This window comes from Typopeltis vanoorti, chromosome 19 (assembly GCF_054136105.1).
Source record: "Typopeltis vanoorti isolate ZY-2024b chromosome 19, IOZ_Tvanoo_1.0, whole genome shotgun sequence".
NCBI lineage: Eukaryota > Metazoa > Arthropoda > Arachnida > Uropygi > Thelyphonidae > Typopeltis > Typopeltis vanoorti.
In genome coordinates this window covers 55411552-55433446 of record NC_143567.1, presented here as the reverse complement: position 1 = coordinate 55433446, position 21895 = coordinate 55411552, and the positions used below count along the sequence as shown (strand labels likewise).

Below are 21895 nucleotides of genomic sequence, written 5' to 3'. Positions count from 1 at the left end.
TTTAGAGGCCTGAAGTGTCTCGAAAAAAATTTCCACGTTTAATCTCTTAGGGTAAGTGGGCTGAGAGTTAGTTGATCCAGAAACCCTAATGCTGATCAACTACAAGCTGTCAACCGGTGAAACTCCACTCACAAAAGTGAGTTGAGTATCGCATATTCAAAAAAAAAAAAAAAAAGTAAAAAGTGGAGATGGGGTATAGTCCTATACATGTAATCAAGGAAACAAGTACCATATTTACTCGAATATAACTCTCCCGCACATATCTCACACCCATGATTTTACTTTACGAAAAAAGAAATTAAAAAGTTTCACAGTTAGTTTGAGGGTATATGAAAAAAGTTTCAACTGTATTGGATTTGTTTAAAAGAATGATGTACTTGAGTAAAGACCCTGAGCTTCATATCTTCTATATTTACATAAGGTTTAATATTTGCATATTTTAAATGTGATACTATCTACTTGGCCCACCTAGCCAGCCATGTTGAGTGGATTGTCCACTCACTTTCCAGTGTCATGGATGTTTGTGAAAGTCTTTACATGGTAGATGATTTTATATAGCTCAGTTTGTATATAGCCCACCAGTTTGCTTATTTAGAGGCCTGAAGTGTCTCGAAAAAAATTTCCACGTTTAATCTCTTAGGGTAAGTGGGCTGAGAGTTAGTTGATCCAGAAACCCTAATGCTGATCAACTACAAGCTGTCAACCGGTGAAACTCCACTCACAAAAGTGAGTTGAGTATCGCATATTCAAAAAAAAAAAAAAAAAGTAAAAAGTGGAGATGGGGTATAGTCCTGTACATGTAATCAAGGAAACAAGTACCATATTTACTCGAATATAACTCTCCCGCACATATCTCACACCCATGATTTTACTTTACGAAAAAAGAAATTAAAAAGTTTCACAGTTAGTTTGCAAACACAAAAAAAAGTTTAAAATTTTAAGAAATAGAGAGTGAATGTTGTTATGGCAGTTTTAGATATTTTGGAATTCTATAGAAGAGAATCGGCATTTCAACTCAACAGTCATCAGCTTGCCTTTGTCGTTGAGTCGTGCGATCTTTTGTTAATACCACGCCAATCATGTGCATAGAGATGGGAAGCAACCAGTAGAGGAAATGTGGGAGTGAGAGCATTGACTTCTACTTGATCTTGGATTGCGCAAGGGTGGATCAAGATTAAGAGACCATCATTAGAATGTGCAACTGGATTTTGAGAACTTGGGACATGATTTTGCCAGAAATAATTTAATTATAGAAGCACCGTCGCTAGAAGATTCAAATATATCGTGTGCTGAAGGTGAGCGACCGATCACGTAAATAACGTTGATAATTAAAATTTAAATGCATTTATTTTATAAATAATGTGAGCAATTATAATAAATACCGAGGATTGAATTATAAATGTCAATTTTAGTTTCTGAAAATCCCCGTATATATCTTGCACCACGATTTTTTAACTTTCATTTTGGAGAAGAAAGTGCAAGTTAAATTTGAGAAAATATGGTAGCTGTCTTGGATCTCTTAAGTGTTTTTCAATGCTTAGAATATTTGCTGCATCTTGCCTGGCATTATTAGCAAAAATAGCTGATTACTTTATTTTTATCACACTTTTCATTATCATGCATATCATTCTTAGTATTTCAGAAAGCCACCCCCTCACATGCACACATACAGACCAATCAGCACTAACTGTTTCATCTTTCAGCATAGTTTCCATTAAGTTTGTAAGCAGTTTTTATTTTTCTAGGTGGTTATTTTGGTTTTGAGATAGGTTTGAAGTTTTAACTTGTTTCTGAAATTTTTTCTCTAAAGTATTTCATATTATTTCATACAATAGCTATTACAGTTCATTATGTAGTTAGTTATATTAATTGAAGAGAATATTTGATTTAATGCAATTAAGTACAAAGTTGCTTTTGCTGACTTGAATTTTTATTTTAGTTTTATGCATGTCAATATTATACTGAAATCCTGACATTGTTTGAAGAAGTCTATGTAGTAATTTGCACTGAGTATGTCTCACTGAAAATGTATATCTTATATACAGTAGATTCTCACTATAGTGCACTGGTAAGGAACATGGGAATCACAGGAAGAGCTTATGGTAAATAGTTTACTATGGGATTTTTTTATTTATTTACTTCTTTCTTTTTCTCTTGTAGGATTAGGCATTGGCCTGTTCTGGCTTCACTGGTCTTTCCATGTTGCAGCTAGTCTTTCTCTCTCTCTCTCTGGTTTATATTAATCCACCTCTTTTGGTAGCTAATATCTTTCCTTCCCGAATATTCTTTTTCCATTTCTCTGTATTTATTCTTTGATCTTTTGTTACATTGTAAATATCCAGCTCTCTTCTGATGTCTTCATTTTTTGTATGGTCTAATTTTGTGCATCCTTTAATTGTTCTTAAAAATTTCACTTCTGCAGCTTGTATTTTACTTTTATCTCTCCTTTTAACAGTCCATGTTTCTGAACAGTGGAAGTGGCCATTACATTATAAAATTTTAGTTGAGTTTCTCATCTTTTTTTTTATTTTTTTATTCAGTGTCCTTTTAATTGTTCCACAGATTTTCTGAAATTTCTTTCTTTATTTTTTATATTTTTTTTTCATCTGTATCTTTACCTTTTAGGTATGTTATTATGCAGCCTAAATAACTGCACCTTTTCGTCCTATCCATTGTCTCTGCAAACTCTCATCGAGGTAAGCTTTGACGTCTCGGTGGTGGTGCGCCATCTTGTTGGAAGATAAATTTATCATTCTGATAAAGTGCATGAATGGTGGGTAAAAAGGATGTGCATAGCATGTCTAGGTACACTTGACCAGTAACAGTACCTTCAAAGAAGGATGGTCCTATTAAACCCTCTAGATGACAATCCACACCAGACATTGAGCCGCGGTAAATTGACTGCCTTGTCCACATGAATGCCTGAATTTTCTGGAGCCCCTTTAACACAGTTATGCCAGTTCACTGTTCCATTAAGCTTGAATTGTGCTTCATTAGACGAAACCATCTTCCTCACAAACTCCTCATCCTCATCTACCATGTGTTGAAACCACTCAGAATATTGCATTCTTTGATCAGGATTGTCTTCATTCATTGAATCTTGGGCTGTAAACTTTCCATTTAGCTGCTTTAAGAATGTGCTGTATGCTTGTACTGCTAACTCCTGTCTCACATGCACATTGTGTGATAGACTTCTGTGGTGAGCGTGTAAACTGTTTCAACATCATAGCCAAGGAAGCAGGACTTGTTGCTCTGTGAGGCCTCCCAGATCTTCCCTTGTGCACATCATACACAGTGCCATGGGTCTCAAACTTATCACAAATACATGCAATTATCAGGCATGTTGGAGGTTGTGTTGCAAACTCATGCCTCCATTGTCATTGAACTCCACCAACGTTCTCAAATTTGAAATAGCACTTTAAAATGGTCTAGCATTCCTCGACCGACAATCATGCCTTGGCCATTTTGTTTGACATGTCCTACCGGTCGTGTGGATGCTAGTATTCATGTGAGTAATGACATCTTTTGAGAGAACATCATACTGTGATGTTCTCACATTGCTACTGTAATTCAATCCAACTTCGAAAAAAGTCTATAGATGACATCTGTTAAAGTGTGTATACATCTTTTTGATGGGCTCTGTATATATAATCCCATGATTTCTTATGTGTATCACAAAGCAAAAATATTAAGAGAGACCTCCATGTAATCAGAGACTCATTGAGGGATGCTACATATCACCCATACCAGCTGTCATACTTTTTCTTGAATTGATTCATGCTACTCTGAGAGAAAAATCTAGTTCTTACCCTTTCTTGACTGCATTCATTTTCAATTTCCATGGATATAATATAATCCTTTTTTTCTTCAATTTATGCAGCAGTCTTCCATGCTGTATCTTGTGAAGTTTTAGCAAAGCCTAAAAGTATCATGGTATATTCTGATGTATATTACAACTTGACTGTATTGTCTAATTCAGTGCTAATGTTTTTATAAAATGTGAGCAAGTTGCTCAAGCCTTACCTTCACTTAGTAATTCCGTGCTGTTCATTGCAAAGTATAGATTCTCTCTCTCTCACACCAATTTCTGTAAATCTGCTTTTATTAACGTTTCCAAAATTTTTGGAAAAGTTATTCTTGGTAATTCTTGTTTGGCTTCAACTCAACTTGTGTTTTTCAGTTTCTTTGTTAATATTTCTTTCATTAATTGAAATTAAATTGTTTTACATCAATCGTATATAGCTTCCATCCTTAAGCACACTGCTTGCTAAGAGTGGAATATGGTAAGTGATGTAATGTGCTCTGTGAAATATTGCAGATGCACATAAAATAATGTTCTGCAATAAAAATAAACATATTATTAATAGTGGATAGATATTAAGAGGAATCTAGCAAGGATCTGCATTGCCAAGTTGTTTAGGATTTTCTTAGAAAGGGTTATGCACTCAAGGAGTTGGTGTGTGGGGGGGATACTTTGATTAGTGGAAGGATCATAAATAACTTGAGATATGCAGACACAATATTAATCAATAATGAAGATCTGCTCTTCAGTCTTTGTCATTCATAAACTAAGAGCGCTCTGATACTTCACTCTAAAATTAAATAGCTAGAAAATTAAAACCATCATAATCACAAGTAAAGGGATAGAAAAATATCTAAATTTATGGCTCCTCCATAAGACTAGTAAACAGATTTATGCATCTTGAAAGTCGAATCACTTGCAATGGGAAAATGCAAACATAAAACTAGTACAAATAGCTAAAACAGTATCTTTCTTAACATGAAATAAGTACTTAATAGAAGTCAGTATAAATAAAAAAGAATGTGACAGCTAACTGATATACATTAATGTGTACTTCAGAAACAAGGACTATGAGGAAGATAAATGGGAAAATAATAAATTTAGTTTAATCCTTTATCCAAGTGTGAGCAAACAAAGTTTGTGCCTGAAAGTATCTTCAGGACTGGGGTAAGGTGGTACAACACCAGAGCAACTCCTTGCAAAGGTGGAGCAAGCTACCATCACTCCTGTCTCAGTATCTCCCATAATGCAAAACACATCTTCTTGCAGATAATGTCTAATGTTATGCATTAAGGGAAGGACTACTACCCAGACTAGTTTCGACCTTTATTGAGGTCTCTTCAGTGGGAGCCAGGCCCAAGTGGAGATACCAGCCAGAAGCATTAGCAAGGTCATCTTTACCTATCGGAGTTGCCAAATGGTGTGCCACCTTTTTAATAAATTACTCTGGATTTAGAGAAAGATGTTGAAAGTTTATTTTTCACTTGGTTAGAATATAATACATTTAGTTTAATCCTTTATCCAAGTGTGAGCAAACAAAGTTTGCGCCTGAAAGTATCTTCAGGACTGGGGTAAGGTGGTACAACACCGGGCAACTCATTGCAAAGGTGGAGCAAGCTAACATCACTCCTATCTCAGTATCTTCCATAATGCAAAACACATCTTGCAGATATCTATAATGGTATGCATTAAGGGAAGGGCCACTACCCAGACTAGTTTCGACCCCCCCCACCCTCACAACAATATGGACTTATCAAGACACTATACAACAGGTCTAATCTGTTCAAATGACAATGCCCTAACCATTGAACTAAATCACATCCTTGACACTTTCTCAGCCAGTGGCTATAGTCATTGGTATATATAAATATAGTATATATGCAGTATATAGTATATATAAATATATATATATAGTCATTGGTATATATAGCATAAAATTGATATCATAGCCCAAATTGAAAAATGAATAAGAAATGTACCAGGAGATATAGCAGATCTGATCCACAATCAAAGTTTATCATTACTATTTAATTGCAAATTACCACCAAAAAACCTGCAAAAAACAGAATTCACAGTCCTGAATAAACTCAAATCAGACAAAAACATAGTCATAATAAAAATAGACAAAGGCAATGCAACAGAGATTTTAAACTCAGAAGATTATAGCAACAAAATGAAAAGCCTTCTTGAAGATTCTGATACCTACACAGCATTAGACAGAGACCCCACTTGACGAACTCACAACAAAACCAATGAACTTATCAAGAATATACCAAATTGGTCTGAGGAACTCAAACGAAATCTACAATCCAAACACCCACTAGTGCCTAGAAAATATGGAGTTCCTAAAATTCATAAAAAAGATATACCACTGATACTAATAGTGGACGGAAGGGACTCTCCTACCTCAAATCTGGCAAAACACCTTACAAACTTGATTTTACCACATATAGGAAAAACACCATCATTCATTAAGAACAACACAGACTTCATAGAAAAAGTAAAAGATATACACATAGATCCTTCAGACATATTAGCGAGTTTAGATGTACTCAGCCTTTTCACAAAGATTCCAAGAAATTAAACAACAAACATTCTAGAAAATCTCTTCTCACTGGACATTGTACAGCTCTAAAAACATTGCATAAAAAAACGTTCTTCCTTTACCAAGACAAACTCTGGGAACAAAAAGGACTAGCAATGGGTTCACCAATCTCACCAGCTATAGCAAACCTCTACGTGGAAAATTTTGAAAATAAGGCTTTTCAAAACTGGCACAAAAACCCAAAACTATAGCTCTGCTATGTGGACGATATCTTCATTTGGCCAGGAACAGCACTAGAACTGACTACATTTCAAGACTATCTTAATAACTTACATCCTAACATAAAATTCACTCTGGAACTAGAAAAAAATAAAATAAACTTCCTTTCCTAGACTAATGAAGGGGTGCTTAAGGGTCAAAGCTGTATAACTGAGGGGAGACCTCCACATAGCCTTTAAAGGAATGCGGAGAACCGACCAGGGCTTCTGACCTAATGTCCAATCCTCACCTTCTCGTGGTGCACCCTGTTGGGTATCTACTTTGATACTGAACGAACGAGGATGGGCTGGCAATTTGAGATTTAGCCGACCAAATTGTATTCTTATTGGTTAAACCAAAATAAAAAATGATGGTACAACATGACAAAATTTCATGCCGGCTGGGGCGTCGCCCGGTTAAACAAGGCCCCCGTTGTTTTCGCCAGGGAACCAGGGCGAACAGCGAAAAGTCAGCTACTGGAACAAATCTGAAAACAAACCCCAACTCAACATCACCAGAGTTAAAGATCGGTACTATCAACGTAAGAAGCCTGAATGGCAAAGAAATGGAGCTAGCTGAGGAATTAGATAAGTACCAGATCGACATAATAGGGGTGACTGAAACAAAAAAGACCAAAACTGGTGAGATCTTTCTGAGCAATAAATACAAAATGTTATATTCAGGCAATAACAATCAAGGAAAAGGAGTAGCCATAGTATTCAACACAAAATACGAGGCTAATCTTCTTGAATGGCAGTCAGTCTCAAGTAGAGTAATGTGGGCAAATATGAGAATGGGGAACTGGACAATGAGACTTATTTGTGCTTATGGTCCCACAGAAGGTTCTTCTAAGGTAGAAGTGGAGGAATTTTTTGAGGCTTTAGAAAAAGCAACTGACACAATGAAAAAGGAAAAGTTGGTCCTTGTTGGGGATCTAAATAGTAGAGTAGGAAATGATTGTGAGACATACAAAAATATTTTGGGAAAATTTGGAGAAAAGAGCAAAGCTAATAATAATGGCAAATATCTGTTGGATTTCTGCTCAGGACATGGACTGGTTATTACTAACACCATGTTCCAACATAAAAATGTGCACAAATTCACATGGAGAGAAGAGGCTAGGAATAAGAAAAGTCTCATTGACTATGTTATTGTTGATAGTGATGTTTTCTCCCTGGTGCAGGACACCAGAGTGTACAGAGGATTTGAAATTGGAAGCGATCACTATTTAGTCTTGAGCAGGATAAAATTGAATTTCATATTGAAAAGAATAACATGTAAGAAAGTTTTAAAGCGAATAAAAGTTGAGCAGCTCTCAGATGTAAACTGTAGACTAAAATACAGAAATATTATTGAAAAGAAAATGAAAGAGTTTGAGAACAGGAATCAAACCTTGGAGATTCAGTGGCAAACTCTGAAGGAAACATTGATTGATTCTGCCAGAGAGGCATGTGGTGAGGTTGTGTGCAAAGATAAAAAAATCAGACCTCCCTGGTGGACACAGGAAGTTAAAGAGGCAGTGAAGGAAAAGAAGAAAGCATATCAAAAGTTCCTGGCAAATAAGTCAGCTTTTACTCTTACAGAATACAGAGACAAATGTAAGAAAGCTAAACAGTGTGTAAAACTAGCTAAACAAAAGTCATGGGAGGACTTTGGCAAGAATATAGAAAATAAATATCAAGAAGGTGGCAAAATATTCTGGAGGTTGTTGAAGAAGCTTAGGAATGGAGGAAAGAGTGCTGTAAAAGGAATTAGAGATGATAAAGGTGAAATGAAAACAGGAGAAAAAGATATCCTTGAAGTATGGAGTAATTACTTTGAAAAACTGCTAAATGAAACAAGCAGTGATGACAGCACAATGATAAAAAACACTGACCAGGCATGCAGTCGGGAATACATATCCATACTTGAAGTAGGAAAAGCCATCAAAGGCTTGAAATGTGGAATGGCAGCAGGAGTAGATGATATTCGACCAGAAATGCTGAAGTATGGTGGTATAAGAGTCTTATAGTGGCTGCACTGCATAGTTCAGAAAGCCTGGACAGAGGGACGAATTCCCGATGATTGGAGTAGAGCTCTCATAGTACCCATATATAAAAAGGGAAATAAAACTGAATGTGAGAATTACAGAGGTATTTCCCTACTGAGTGTTCCTGGCAAGATCTATGCAAGTATACTTGAGAAACGGTTGAGAAGAATTGTGGAAGAAAAGCTTGGTGAAGAACAAGCTGGATTCATGCCAAATAGAGGCTGTCAGGATCAGATCTTCACTTTACGACAAATAGTCGAGAAAGCATGGGAATATAACAAAGATCTGTATTTAAGTTTTGTCGATTTAGTAAAGGCATATGACAAGGTGCCAAGAGAGAAGCTATTCAATACGCTGCAGTTATATGGTGTCAATGGGGCATTATATCAAGCAATACTTAGTCTTTATTTGAGTTGTGAGTCAGCAGTTAGAATTGAAGGAAGTACAGGAAGATGGTTTAATGTTAAATCTGGTGTGAGACAAGGATGTACATTATCCCCTCTGTTATTCATTATCTATATGGATCACATTATGAAGGAATGTGGTATTAAACCTGATATCAAAATTGGAGATGTTAATGTCAGCTCTTTGCTTTATGCGGATGATGTTATACTTCTAAATAAATCCGCTACAAGTCTGCAAGATTCTCTGACTAAACTGAATAGCTGTTGTAATAGATATGGTATGAAGGTCAGCAATAAAAAGACAAAGACAATGAAAATAGGCAGAATCATTGAAAATGTCAACTGTGTTGTGAATGGAGAACCTGTGGAACAAGTAAAACATTTCAGCTACTTAGGCACAATTTTTACTGAAAATGGTAAACTAAATATAGAAATAGACAACAGAATCAGCAAAGCTGGTATCGTGGGAAGTCAATTGAATAAATTCATATGGAATAAGAAAGAAATTAGTCAGAACACTAAATTAGCTGTATACAAGACTGTGTTCAAACCAATTTTAACTTATGGATCTGAGAGCTGGGTCAGAAGTAAAGCACTTGACCAAAGACTAGAGACCGCAGATATGAGAGTCCTGAGAAAGATTAGAGGTGTGAACAGATGGCATCAATGGCAATATCATATTAAAAATGAGGATATTAGGAAAGAACTTGACATTGTCAGCATCCAGGAATGTGTTAGCAGAGCTAATCTCAGATGGTATGGTCACTTAAATAGAATGGGAGAGGAAAGATTAGCAAAACAAGTGTTCTCTGCCAGGTTGGCAGGAAAACGACCCAGAGGAAGACCAAGATATAGGTGGATTGATACGGTACAAAGTGCCTTAGACGATAGAAATATAAGATCTGATAATGTTGGAGTCTTGACAAGTAACAGACTGATTTGGAGGAAAATTGTAGATAGGAAGTTAGTAATGATGTAATTTTTTCATGTAGTACTGTCATATCCTGTACACCCCTTGAGGGTACATGGCAGGAATTTGATGATGATGATGATGACATCCTTTTAGAAATAAATGAAAGAAAAAACAGATTATCGTTCTCCATCTATAGAAAACCAACAAACACAGGAAGATTTCTGCATGCTACTTCAGATCACCAACCCAAGCAAAAAAATAGGCCTAATAAAAACCTTAAGGGATAAAGCATACAACATCCCCAGTATAGAAGAACAACGGAAAGAAGAAATACAGGTAACCCTCGTATATTGCAGTCTACAAATTGTAGTAACCCTTTATCTTTTCATATATTTTTCACCGGATGACATAAAAATCAAATTTTATCTTCGTTAATTTTCAGTCCACCCGTATCGTACGTGTAGTTATAAATAGCGAATTTATATTAGGGGAAATACACATTTCCATATAAAGTGATTATTGTTGAAAGTTGTCTTCGTTTTCTGCCAGGAAAGTGCATTAAAAATCATAAGTGTGATAATCCCAAGCTGAGCATTTTATTTTCTGGTGAGTTACATATAATGTATAATGCTTTTTTTATGTAACAAATTTATTTTTATAGTGATAGCCACTTAGAGGCTTTTGTGATATTGTTGAAAACAAAATTAGTGAATTAATTGATGTGGAAATAGATATAAATGAGGAAGAACTGGTACAATTAATAGATGACGTCGAACCAAATGGTGGGGAAAGTTCTGCCGAAGATTCTAATGAATCCGTTAAAAAGTGTAAGACGATTGTAATAGCTGTTTATTAACTGACCAATATATTGCTGGATTTTAAAATAGTGTTTTCTGTGTACAGCCTCCATAGCTCAGTTGGTAGGTGAAGCTCTCTGACAAGGATCCTTTATGTGGTCTCTTTTGACTAAAGGTGAGTTAGCCAGTCTCATACAGAGGTTTTTTTGTTTTTTTTTTCACCCAGAAACTTGGGTTTTTTGTCCCTCAGTACAGGCAAACTGCTATGAACACACATCTACAGATATAACACTTCTAGAATAAGGATTAACTGACCTATTCCATAGGATTTTGGTTTGAATGCCTGCATAGTGAAGTGTGGGTCTATGTGCAAGCATAAATCAGGAGTGAAAATGAATGTAAGAAAGAGCTCAAATAGTACATGACGAAAAACCCGAAGTCCAAACTTAGTGCCGTTTAATATATAAATAGAGGTTTTTGCAGTTGATGGATTTAAAATGACTATCTCCCATATTTAGACGAACTAATGCAGCCAATAACTCATTGATGTTAGAACTTTTCATTGATGTTACCTCTAAAACTTCTTCCCCTCTTGCTTAAGAGGGGAATATGGTAAGTGATATAACATGTATCATGAAATATTGCAGACACACGTGCAATTATGTCTTCCTGCAATAAAAATAAACGCAGCATTCACCATGGATAGATGTTGAAAGAGGAATCTAGTTAGGATCTATGATAGATGATAGTGTGTGATTGTTTATCCGAGTATCTTCCATTGTATGTTGTAGCCATTGTCTGAAAAAAGTGTGGCAGTGGTAGTTTTGTGGCAAGAGCTATATCATTAGTACAAATAGCACAGCCCTTTTCAGTTAGTGTTTTAAGGATTCTCTGTTGTTGGGTTGGATGATATAGCATGTGATTGCTTCTGCAAGTATCTTCCCCTGTATGTTGGTTTTCTATAAAGAACACATTACTTTTTTTCTGTCTCATCCTGTGGGAATTAGTCAAGCATGATCTGACAGTTGTGACAGTGAAAAAATATGAGATTTTTTTTTTATGTTTTGCCCATACACAAGAGATTGGGTTATCAACCTATAGTGCATTAGTACCATGTATGGGTAGTGGGTTGGGAAAGGAAGAACTTGTTTACATTTGATTTAAATAACTGTAAATTGTATTCCTTTGGAAACACAGCAGGGGGGGGGGGAGAGACTGTTCCACTGTACAGCAGTTGCAGGGATGGAGGAGGAGGAGGAAAAGAAACTTGTTCTGTTTGTTTCTAGGTTTACTGTGAAGGGATGTTGAGCAGCACATATTCCAACGAGTTTAGTACTGAGTGGACGAATTATTGATGTTATTTCAGATGAGCATTTCCGTGGAAATATTTGTGGAATATACATATTGCAGAAACCAAACGTCTGTGCGAAAGTGGGAGGGGGGGGGAGTTGGTAAGAGATGGGTCATTAATAAGTCTATTTGCTCAGGATTAAGTCAAGAATTTTGAGGGAGCTTTTAGGGACCCCACTCCATATGTGGGAGAAGTATTCAATAGCTGGGTAGATTTGTGATTTTTATAATGTTAACAGCTGTTTTCAGGGGTGAAGTAACGTCTTGAGTGAAAGAGAAATCCTAGTTTTTTTTTTTAAGCTGAGGATGCAATGGTTGTGATGTGTTTATGCCAGAAGAGGTTTGATGTGAGGGTAATTCCAAGAAGAGAGATCTCAAACTGTCTGGTAATTTTGGGTATCGTCAAAAAGGATACTGGGGAAAAAATGGCTCTTTATTCGCATTGAAATTGATGAGGTTATCTGAACCCCTTTGTAGGATGGCTTGGAGATCAGAATTGAGGGTGGTGGTTGATATCCTGTAGGTTGAGGTGAGTTGTGTAGGGGAAGGTTTATCAAATGAAAGTGAGGAGTGTAATGTGCTGTCGTCTGCAAAACTGTGTATTGGGTTGGAGGTCAACTGATGTGGATCATTGATATATAGCAGGTAGAGGGTTGGTGAGAGGACAGAACCTTGTGGAACCCCAGCATTAACTGAATGGTGAGAGGATAGGGAGCCATCCACCATTATACACAGTATACATCCAGACAGAAAGCCGGCAGTCCAACTACAGAAGTCCTGGATCCGACCAAATGTTGGTAGTTTGCTTAGTAAGCCTTTGTGCCAGACCTGGTCAAAGGCTTTGGAGATATCAAGTGCAACTACTTGAAATTCGCCAAACTTCTCCATGGAATTGGTCCAGAGATGGATGACATATGTGAGCAGATCTCTTGTTGATTGGCAGTGACAGAATCCATACTGGCGGTCATTTATTAGGTGGGTGTCTTCAAGGTATTGTAGGAATTGGGAAATTGATGATTTTTTTCCATTATTTTAGACAGGACTTAGGTAAGCGAGATAGGGTGGTAGTTGGACAGCAGTGACTTGTCACCCTTCTTGGGTTGAATATAGGCCAATTTCCAGTTTGTGGGATAGATTCCAGTGGAGTAAGAGAGTATATATATAGCTGACATAGGATAGGAGTCAGTTCTGGGGAATGCCATCAGAGCCAGAGACTTTTTTTTGTCTAATTTGGACAATATTTTTCTGATCTCATCCTGGCAAAAGGATATAGGGGACATTGTATGTTGGGATGTCTGGAATGGTTGGGGGACATTTACCGTCATCATCAGTTATGCATGCATTGGAAGCAAAGTGTGAAGCCAGAAGACTGGCTTTTTCTGTTGGTGATGATGCAAAAAGCCATCTGGGTATGATAAAGATTGGAATAGTGTTCGGCAGAAGTTTTGCCAATTGCTTTAGCTAGAAACCAACAGGCTTGACTGCCATTCATTTGAACAAGCTGCTAGTTTCCCTTTTTGCTCTTTCAAACTCTGTTTTGGAAGCATTAATTGTTTTTTTTTTTTTTGTATCTGTTTTTATCACTGGCTTGGAAACATATGTTTCCATGCTGGTGAGGATTACTTTGGTAATAAGTTCAGTGCATATGTTTGGGCCGGAAGCAGTAGTCCATCCATGGAAATGTGGCATAGAAGTTGCGGAGGCTGTCCCACTTGGCACTGTTATAATGCCAAACTACTCTTGTATGGGAGTGTCTGTGTAAGCATTGCTGCATGGGGGAGGAGATTCTGGGTAATTCTGATCGTAATCTAGTGGTCAGAATTACCCAGGGGACTCACTACTTTCACTATGTATTTGGGGGGTCATTGGTGAGAAAGAGATCTAAGATGTTTGGGGAGTGGTTTGGGTTATCTGGTATTCTGGTTGGCATCTGAACAAGTTGTGTAAGGTCGTTAGTGATGGCAAATGTTTCAGCATCTCTGCCTGCAAGATCTGTACACCTGGAGGAGGAAAGCCAGCTGGTGTTGTGGACATTAAAATCTCCGAGGAATATAATTTTGCTATTGGGAAAGTGGGATTGGAGAAATCAATTTTTAAGGAGAGGAAATTAAAGAGATCAGAGTGGTTGGTTGTGTTGGGGAGCGATAGAGACAGCAGATGAATTTGACTGAGTGGGGAAGGGATATTTTCAACAAAAGAAGGTCGAAGTTGGGTGATTTCTAGGTTGGGTGTTCTCTGGCAAGGTATGTCTGAGCAGATGTATGCGCAGACACCACCCTTGGGATGAAAGTTGTTAAAGAGTGAGTAATAGTAACACTTTGGTATTTTGTATTGGGATTGAGAAGGGGTATTTAGTATTTTATCTGTTTCATGGGAGTTACACCATTGTCTAAAGAAAGTGTGGCAATGATAGTTTTGTGGCAAGAGCTATATTAGAACAAATTTACAATGAATAGCCATAGCTTTACAATGAATAACCATATTAAAAGTATCTTCCATTTTTAACAAATTATTTAAAAAATTATTTTTAACAAATTCATTGTAAATTATAACAAATTTACAATGAATAGCCATATTAAAAGTATCTTCCATTGTATGTCGATTTCCTATAAACAGAAAAAGATAGTGAACCATTGAAACATGTGATTAGTGTGTCAAGAAAGGATAGCAAGTTATTTGACTGTTTTCCTAATATGAAACATGTTTTAGGGTTTGGCTTGTTGAGATGAGAAAAAGTATTATTGTCCAGTAGGGACAGATGACAAATGCATAAGCACACTAAAGGTTTGACAGTGGTTAAGCACTTTGTTCTACTAATGTTCATTATAAAAAATTAGCCAGAGAAGAGGATACCATTAATTTGTTTGTAGATTTTTTTCTTTCCGTGTAAGGTAAACCTGCACATACTGCAAATTTGACTAATTCCAATATGTCCGGGAGAAATTTGACTTCATTAAATCAAGAGTCTTTGTTTAACAGTGTGGGCATACCCCAGTCATGTGACACATTAGGTTCCAGATCACTATCATATAGCGAATTTTACTGTATAACAGATTGCTGCCCCACCCCACACGTGTAGATGTATATAATGGTTTAATAATGTTTTTAAGCAGTCGTGTGTCCATTAATGATGTAAATAAAGCATTTATTTACATCAGATACACAAATGAATATTTTCAAATAATTTTCACAAACAAAAAAGTTACTCTGAATAGCTTGGCTTCAGGGAATCTACACCATTAAAGGTTTTTCCATTTTGGCAATAAGATTGCCATGTTTACAGATAACTGTAGTATTAACTGATGTAGCACTTTTCACTTCACTAAGAACTTTATCTTTGTTTGTGACTACTGTTTTTACAGCAAGTTTAGCCTGTGCCTGTCACATTGTTATATCATCATCATCATCATCACTAAATTTAATCATTTTAACCTTGGTATATCATGTAATAGGCTTGTGTCTTCTTGTTTTCATCAGAAGTAACAATACACTAACATTATTTATCTGCCATTATTAACAAGAGTAAAATCGGTAATAGTAAAATAGATCATCATAAAGTAAAGCATTATAAAGTGAGATATTACATTAGTAAATGAAGATGTAATATGGCTAATTTCATCTCATAACCTGATTTTGCTTTTGCTGCCATGCTAATCACTTTACCTGTGCTGAAATTGTTCCTGAAATCCATTCTAAAACATTCTGTACCTTATAAGTTACATTATTCATATGTTCATTAATATATATTCACTTGTTAGAATTCACATGTTGGAGAAATATGTCTTGTTTTCTGTTGAAGCTTTACCCACAATCATTAAAATTACATAAGTATGAAATTCTGGTTAACATCAGGACAAGATGGATGTACTTTGTCTTTGAATAGAAAAAGAGGCTAGTTTATGAATATCAAAGAAGGAAGTGAACAAAAGTTGAATTTTCATAGGATATGAACAAAAATTATCTTTCCTTCTTAGACATTAGTTACCTATCTACAATTTGGTCACCTTTTATAGGAAACTTATACACACTAGAAGGTACTTTCTAAGCAATCACAGTATCACCCATCCCATCAGTATAGCATCCTTAAAAACACTTTTTCACTTTGTGAAGTGAAACTTCACAAAGATAAAGCAGAGCTAGGGCTGTTTGTTTAAATGATGCGCCCTTGTATAGGGGTTATAACCAGTAGTTACAACCCCAATAAAACAGACAAAATACTGCATATTCCCCAATTCTTCCTACAACTAACACACAAGATCACAGCAAAACTATTCTCCTTGCTACTTTCAAACCATTCATCCATCTAGCAAACCGTCATCCATTCTAAGAATCAACTTCATCTTCTTTTACACTCTAGAAGAGTTTTATACTCTTCTAGAGTGTAAAAGTTCGTTTTGCCTGCAATTTTTCTAACTTATCTAGTATAGATATTTAGATTGTGATTATCACACCTGTTTATGTTTAGTTGAGAAAACATGTCTAAAGGTAATTAACTAAATTTATTTGGCTAATTAGATTATTAAGCCAATATTTCACCAAGGTATCTTCTGGGAAACAATGAAATATACTAAGCACAGGCACACCAGCAGGAAGGCAAACACAGATGATTGTAAAAGGTGGTGTTACATTTGCTCCTGGAATATGTAACAGATGCCCTCTGTTAGTGTGGTGATGGAACCTTGCTGAAAATCATAAAATTATAGTTCTGTTGTAGTCCTGTGGTAGATTCTGCAGTCTATGGAATTTTTATTTCCCCATGTATCCATGGCTTGGTCTTCCATCCCAGAATGGCTGTAGTGTAGATGATGGACAGGTTTTAGTGTTTTTCTAAATGGATATTAGCTGTTCTTCCAGTTTGTTCAAAGTATGTAAGTTTGAAGATAAGAAGAAAGATAGATACTATAGATTCCAAGATGATCTAGATGATGGAGAGAATCTTTTGGTAAGGGGATAAAGGTAACTAATTTTTGGTATGCTCTGAAATCTGCATACCTTTTTGAGAATGCATGCAATTTTTTCTGAGGTACCTTGGATGTAGGAGATTGCTATTAAGTTTTTTGTTCTGGATTTTTTTGTGAAGGAGAGGTTTAGAAATTCAATAAAGTGTTCTGTTGATTTTGTGAAGGTAAATCATTGGCTAATGTGATTATGAATGTAAATGATTTCAGTGGAGATGCTAATATGGCCTCAGTAGATGGTTCAATTCTCACTGCATGGTACATAATGGCAAATCCAGACCTTATTAAATTGTGCAGCTAATCTGAGTTTTCACAGACCTCTGCTTTTTTTTTGCATAGTTTTCTCTTTCTCCCTTTTATATCATTGTTCTTCTCCACTTTTGCCATTTTTCTATAATATTCTATAAATTTTGCCATAATGGCAGATAGGCCTGCTTCCTTGCTGTGGGATAGATGCTATTTGAATAGGATAGATTAAAGAACAAATTGTCTGCTAAGAACTTTGAGTGGAGCCCACACAATTGTTCCAAAATAAAATACATGATGCCAAAATGGGTATTTTCCAGGAGCTAACTAGATGATTATCAGAGCATACCATCTCTAAACATTGCTGTAGTTAAAAGATCTTAAATTAATTCCAGACTGTGAGAATATAAGTTTGTGAATGGCTTCAAGGTGATAATATGAATTTCATCAACCTAGTAGGTGAACACCACTTATGTAGAGACCTAAGTATCTTGAAAAAGTTTCATGTTTGGTTTCTGGAATGGAGTTCGATATCAGACCTACACATAAAAAGTCATGTATGTATGATCCATGGCATATCAGTGTTGTGTATGGGTAAGAAGAAAGGTGGAATTTGACTCTTTTTTTATATTATTAGCTGTTTTTTTAAGTCTTTGGTTTGAGAAATACATTGAGAGAGGCTATTCCAGAGAACAGAGGCAGATGGAAGATCGAAGCAGAAAAGTCGATACAACAAATTTGTAGCTGCTTTTTATTATTATTATTTTTTTCTTTTTTAAAGAAAGTGGAGGCATGATAGTCACCAGTTCAGATGAGCATTATTCATGAATGTATCTGTAGAATATACATAAAGCAAAAACTGAATCTTCTCTGAGGAAGAGATATTGCCTTTTCCTGGATAACTTCAAGTAATCTTAGAGAGGATTTCAGTGCACCCCAAAATGTGTGAGCAGTATTCCATTTCCATGGTTGTCAGATTTGGGACTGTGCAGAGTTAGCAGCTGTACAGGTGAGAAGTAGTACTTTGAGTAGTTATATTAAAGTACATATTTCGGCAGCTGCAGAAGCTGTGGCTGAGATGTGTTAGTGCTCGGATAGGCTGGAGATGTAGGTCATCCCAAGAAGGGAAACCTGATCATATTTAAATATCTGGGTATTATTGACAGTAGGGGGATGGACATGAAATTTTTCTTGTAAGAGATTAGGTAGGACTGTTTCTGTTTTGTCCTTGCCCCATTGAAGTATATAACAAGGAGATCAGAGTTTAGGACATTGGTTATGGTAGATCTTGAGGTTTCTATACTTGGCCATCACAAGGTTTGTCAAATGAATAAAGGAATGTAGGGTATTGTCATCTGCAAAGCTGTGAATAAGATTTGAAGTCAGTGAAAGCAGGTCATTTATATACAGATGGAAGAGAGTGGGAGAAAGTACACAGTACTGGAGTAGTCTTGCATTGGTTGAAAAATCTGACTGTCATAGTGAGCAACCAGTGAGAAAGCTCTGTGCCAACCCAATCAAATGCTTTAGAAATGTCAAGAGCAACTACATGAGTTTCTCTAGATTTTTTTCATTCTGAATGACATGAGGATAGAGGTGGGTAGTGAAGGCTAGAATATTAGCTGTGGGTTAAGAATGGTAGAAATCTATATTGCTGGTGTCTAATTACTTGTAGGTCTGGAGGATGCAGAAGTTGGTTGTTGATGACCTCCTTGGATTTTGAACAAAAGTGAGAGCAATTAAACAGTAGTTTGTTGGCTAACTTCTGTCATCTTTGTTTGGAATGGTTGGATGTAGGCCTGTTTCCATGTTGTAAGATAGATGTTATTTGAATAGGATAGATTGAAGACTCACTATAGGATAAGTGTTAATTCTGGAGCACAAGTTTTTAACACAATAGGTAGGATGCCTTGTTTGTTTGATAGGTTTCTGCAGCTTTTCATCAGTGGGATTAATACTAAAAGTAAATAAAATTCCATGTATATTGGGCAATTCAAAGCAAGTAACCATGATTTATCCACTAACCTTTCAACAAACTAATTAGCTGCTGCTTTTACATGTCATGAACAAACAGGCTGCCCTATCTGTACCCAATGTTTATTAAGTGCTGTGTGAATGTTTCATATTTTAATCATATTTAATCCTGTTTTGAATTTCATGTGGGCCATTCAATAGAGAATAGGATTAATAAGCATGAAGCTTGCATTTATTGCACCAACTTTCACAAATTGACTGGCTGCAGTATGGTGTTGAAGCCTACCATGGAACTCAAAGTTGAGAACCGTTTTTACATTATCCTAATCTGAACCAAAACAATATTAATCCTTCCAAAAATTTGAGACTGATTTTGAACTGCATTAATTTTTTACCTTTTTCTAGTTAAGTGGATTGTAGTACTCAAAATCTGTATTTTGTGTCTGTTCATTAAAAGAGTACATTGTACAAGTATTCAAATCCAATCTTTGCATGTTTTTCTCCAACCTGTACACTCTGTGTACTGTCAGTTGAATGATGTTTTGTTTGGTGAGATCTCCATGAAAAGTGAACTTGAATCTGAGTTGTGCTGATGAGAAATATCGCACTACTTGAAAATTAACCATGGTACAATAATTTTTATGCAACTCCCACCCATTATCCATGATACATCAGTATCATAGATAATTTTTTTAAAAGTTTTTTTACATATCATTAACATTTATGACAAAGGTCACACTTGTAATTATTAATAATAATTGTTCCAAATGTTTCAGTCACACACCTTTTGCAAATGGCCCGAGTGATACCTCAAGTGACATTTTAGCAAGAATTGGAGAGGGAAGATTTGATTTGATGTCAGGTAACTGGGTAAATATCACACCTCTAGCAAAGGTAAGTTTTTGCTTATAGGATTGGATTTCTAATCATATAAGAAATTAATTGATATTTTAAAGTTAAGTAGCAGATATTAGTTAAAGTAGTACATTTTAAGGCACAACCACTCTAATAATAGAGTAGTTTTGTGCTCATTTCACTTATAAGACATTTTAAATGTCTTATAAGTGCAAAGGAACATTTTGAAGACTTTGTGTGAAGGACAGTCAAAATACCTAAATGTTTGAACTCTTGAAATTCATTCATAATAGATTGTTAGAAAAAGTACTTATGTTACTCATGGTTGTTCTTATCAAATATTTTTTCTTACTTTCAGCTTATCAACATACTGCAGATTCTGTTTGGTATATACTTAAAAACCTAGTAATTTGTGTTGATTATAATGTCTGCAGAGAAGATCATGATGAAACAACTTTCTGCACGAGACAAATCAGAGAGCACTTTGAAGCAGCTGATCTATAATTTGTCTGTAATGTGTAACCTGTCTATTTCTTCCATCCTATAAATACCCAAAATGAAACCTACACTGCAGTAAATTACAATAAATTGCTCCACTCTGTGCCTTTTCTGATTTCAATAGCAGCATTTACTTACTTGGATCACCAAGGTTGAATTTGGGTGACCCAAGTAAGTAAATAATATAATGAATAAAATCATGTAAGGAATTTTTTAATGCACTTTCACTTTATTTGAATAGCAGTTAAATAATAAGAAAAAGGGAATGGGAGGAGTATAGCTCTAGCATTCAACACTAAACAAAAAGATATACTTCTTGAATGACAAGTAATTTCAAAATCGAAATTTGGACAGGGAGACTTTTTTTTTGTATTTGTAATTCCACAGAAGTGTCTAATGGGGGGAAAAAAAGCACTGCTTACTAAAAGCAAACCTGGTAGGTTGAGAGCAAGTTGAATAAATTTATATGGAATAAAAGCAGTTAGTCAAAAATAAACTAGCAGTATAAAGGATATGGTTCAAACTAATTTCAACTAGTGGATTTTGGAAATAAAATTCTTGGAGACCATAGACTATAAAATTCTTAGAGACCATAGATTTCTTCTGAGAAAAGGTACAACTACTCTAATAATAATATAAGTTCCTCCATAGCGCATTGGAAAAATAATGGTACATTATGCCCTTTGATTGGAAAAGGCTGCAGTACAATTCTTGTTGTCGTGATGAGAGGAATCTTTATATGGAATTTTTCAATTGTTGGGTGAGTTAGCCAATCTCATATGGAGGTAGCAGGGTTTTTCTCCTATGAACTCAGGTTTTTCATCCTACATACAGGCAAATCAGCCATCAGAACACACACAATTTGAAGACAAAAAATATTGTTGGGGGTGGTGATGGGCAGTAGATGGCATTGATGGTAGTTGTGTGCAGTAAGAGAATTAAGTGGTAAGGGAGAGAGATATGTATGGAGTGAAGTGTCCTCTCATGATGAGTTCTTGGAGGTGTCATGTAATAATAATAATTAAATTAGGGGGTAAACAGATGACATCACTAGCAGAATCATTAAAAAATGAAGATATCAGAAAGGAACTTGACATCATTAGCATTCAAGATGTGTGAAGAGATGACCTAAGATGGAAATCTCATTTTAAGAATGAGAAGAAGAAAGGTTAGCAAAGGTCAATTCCAAGATTTCAATAAAAAAAAGTCTTAGAGAAAGATCAAGACTTGGATTGGATGTACTCAGTTCCTTAAAAGATAGAAATG

General features: G+C 35.8%; 1 protein-coding gene across 1 annotated transcript in view; it reads left to right on the top strand.

Moving 5' to 3' along the window:
* Positions 1–21895, top strand: part of LOC150096137 (ribosomal protein S6 kinase 2 beta-like) — a 335208-nt gene that overhangs the window by 283454 nt on the left and 29859 nt on the right. The window contains exon 16 of the mRNA XM_090409619.1: positions 20053–20170. Within this exon, the coding sequence (XP_090265745.1) occupies positions 20053–20170 (118 nt within the window). The remainder of the gene's footprint in view (positions 1–20052; positions 20171–21895) is intronic.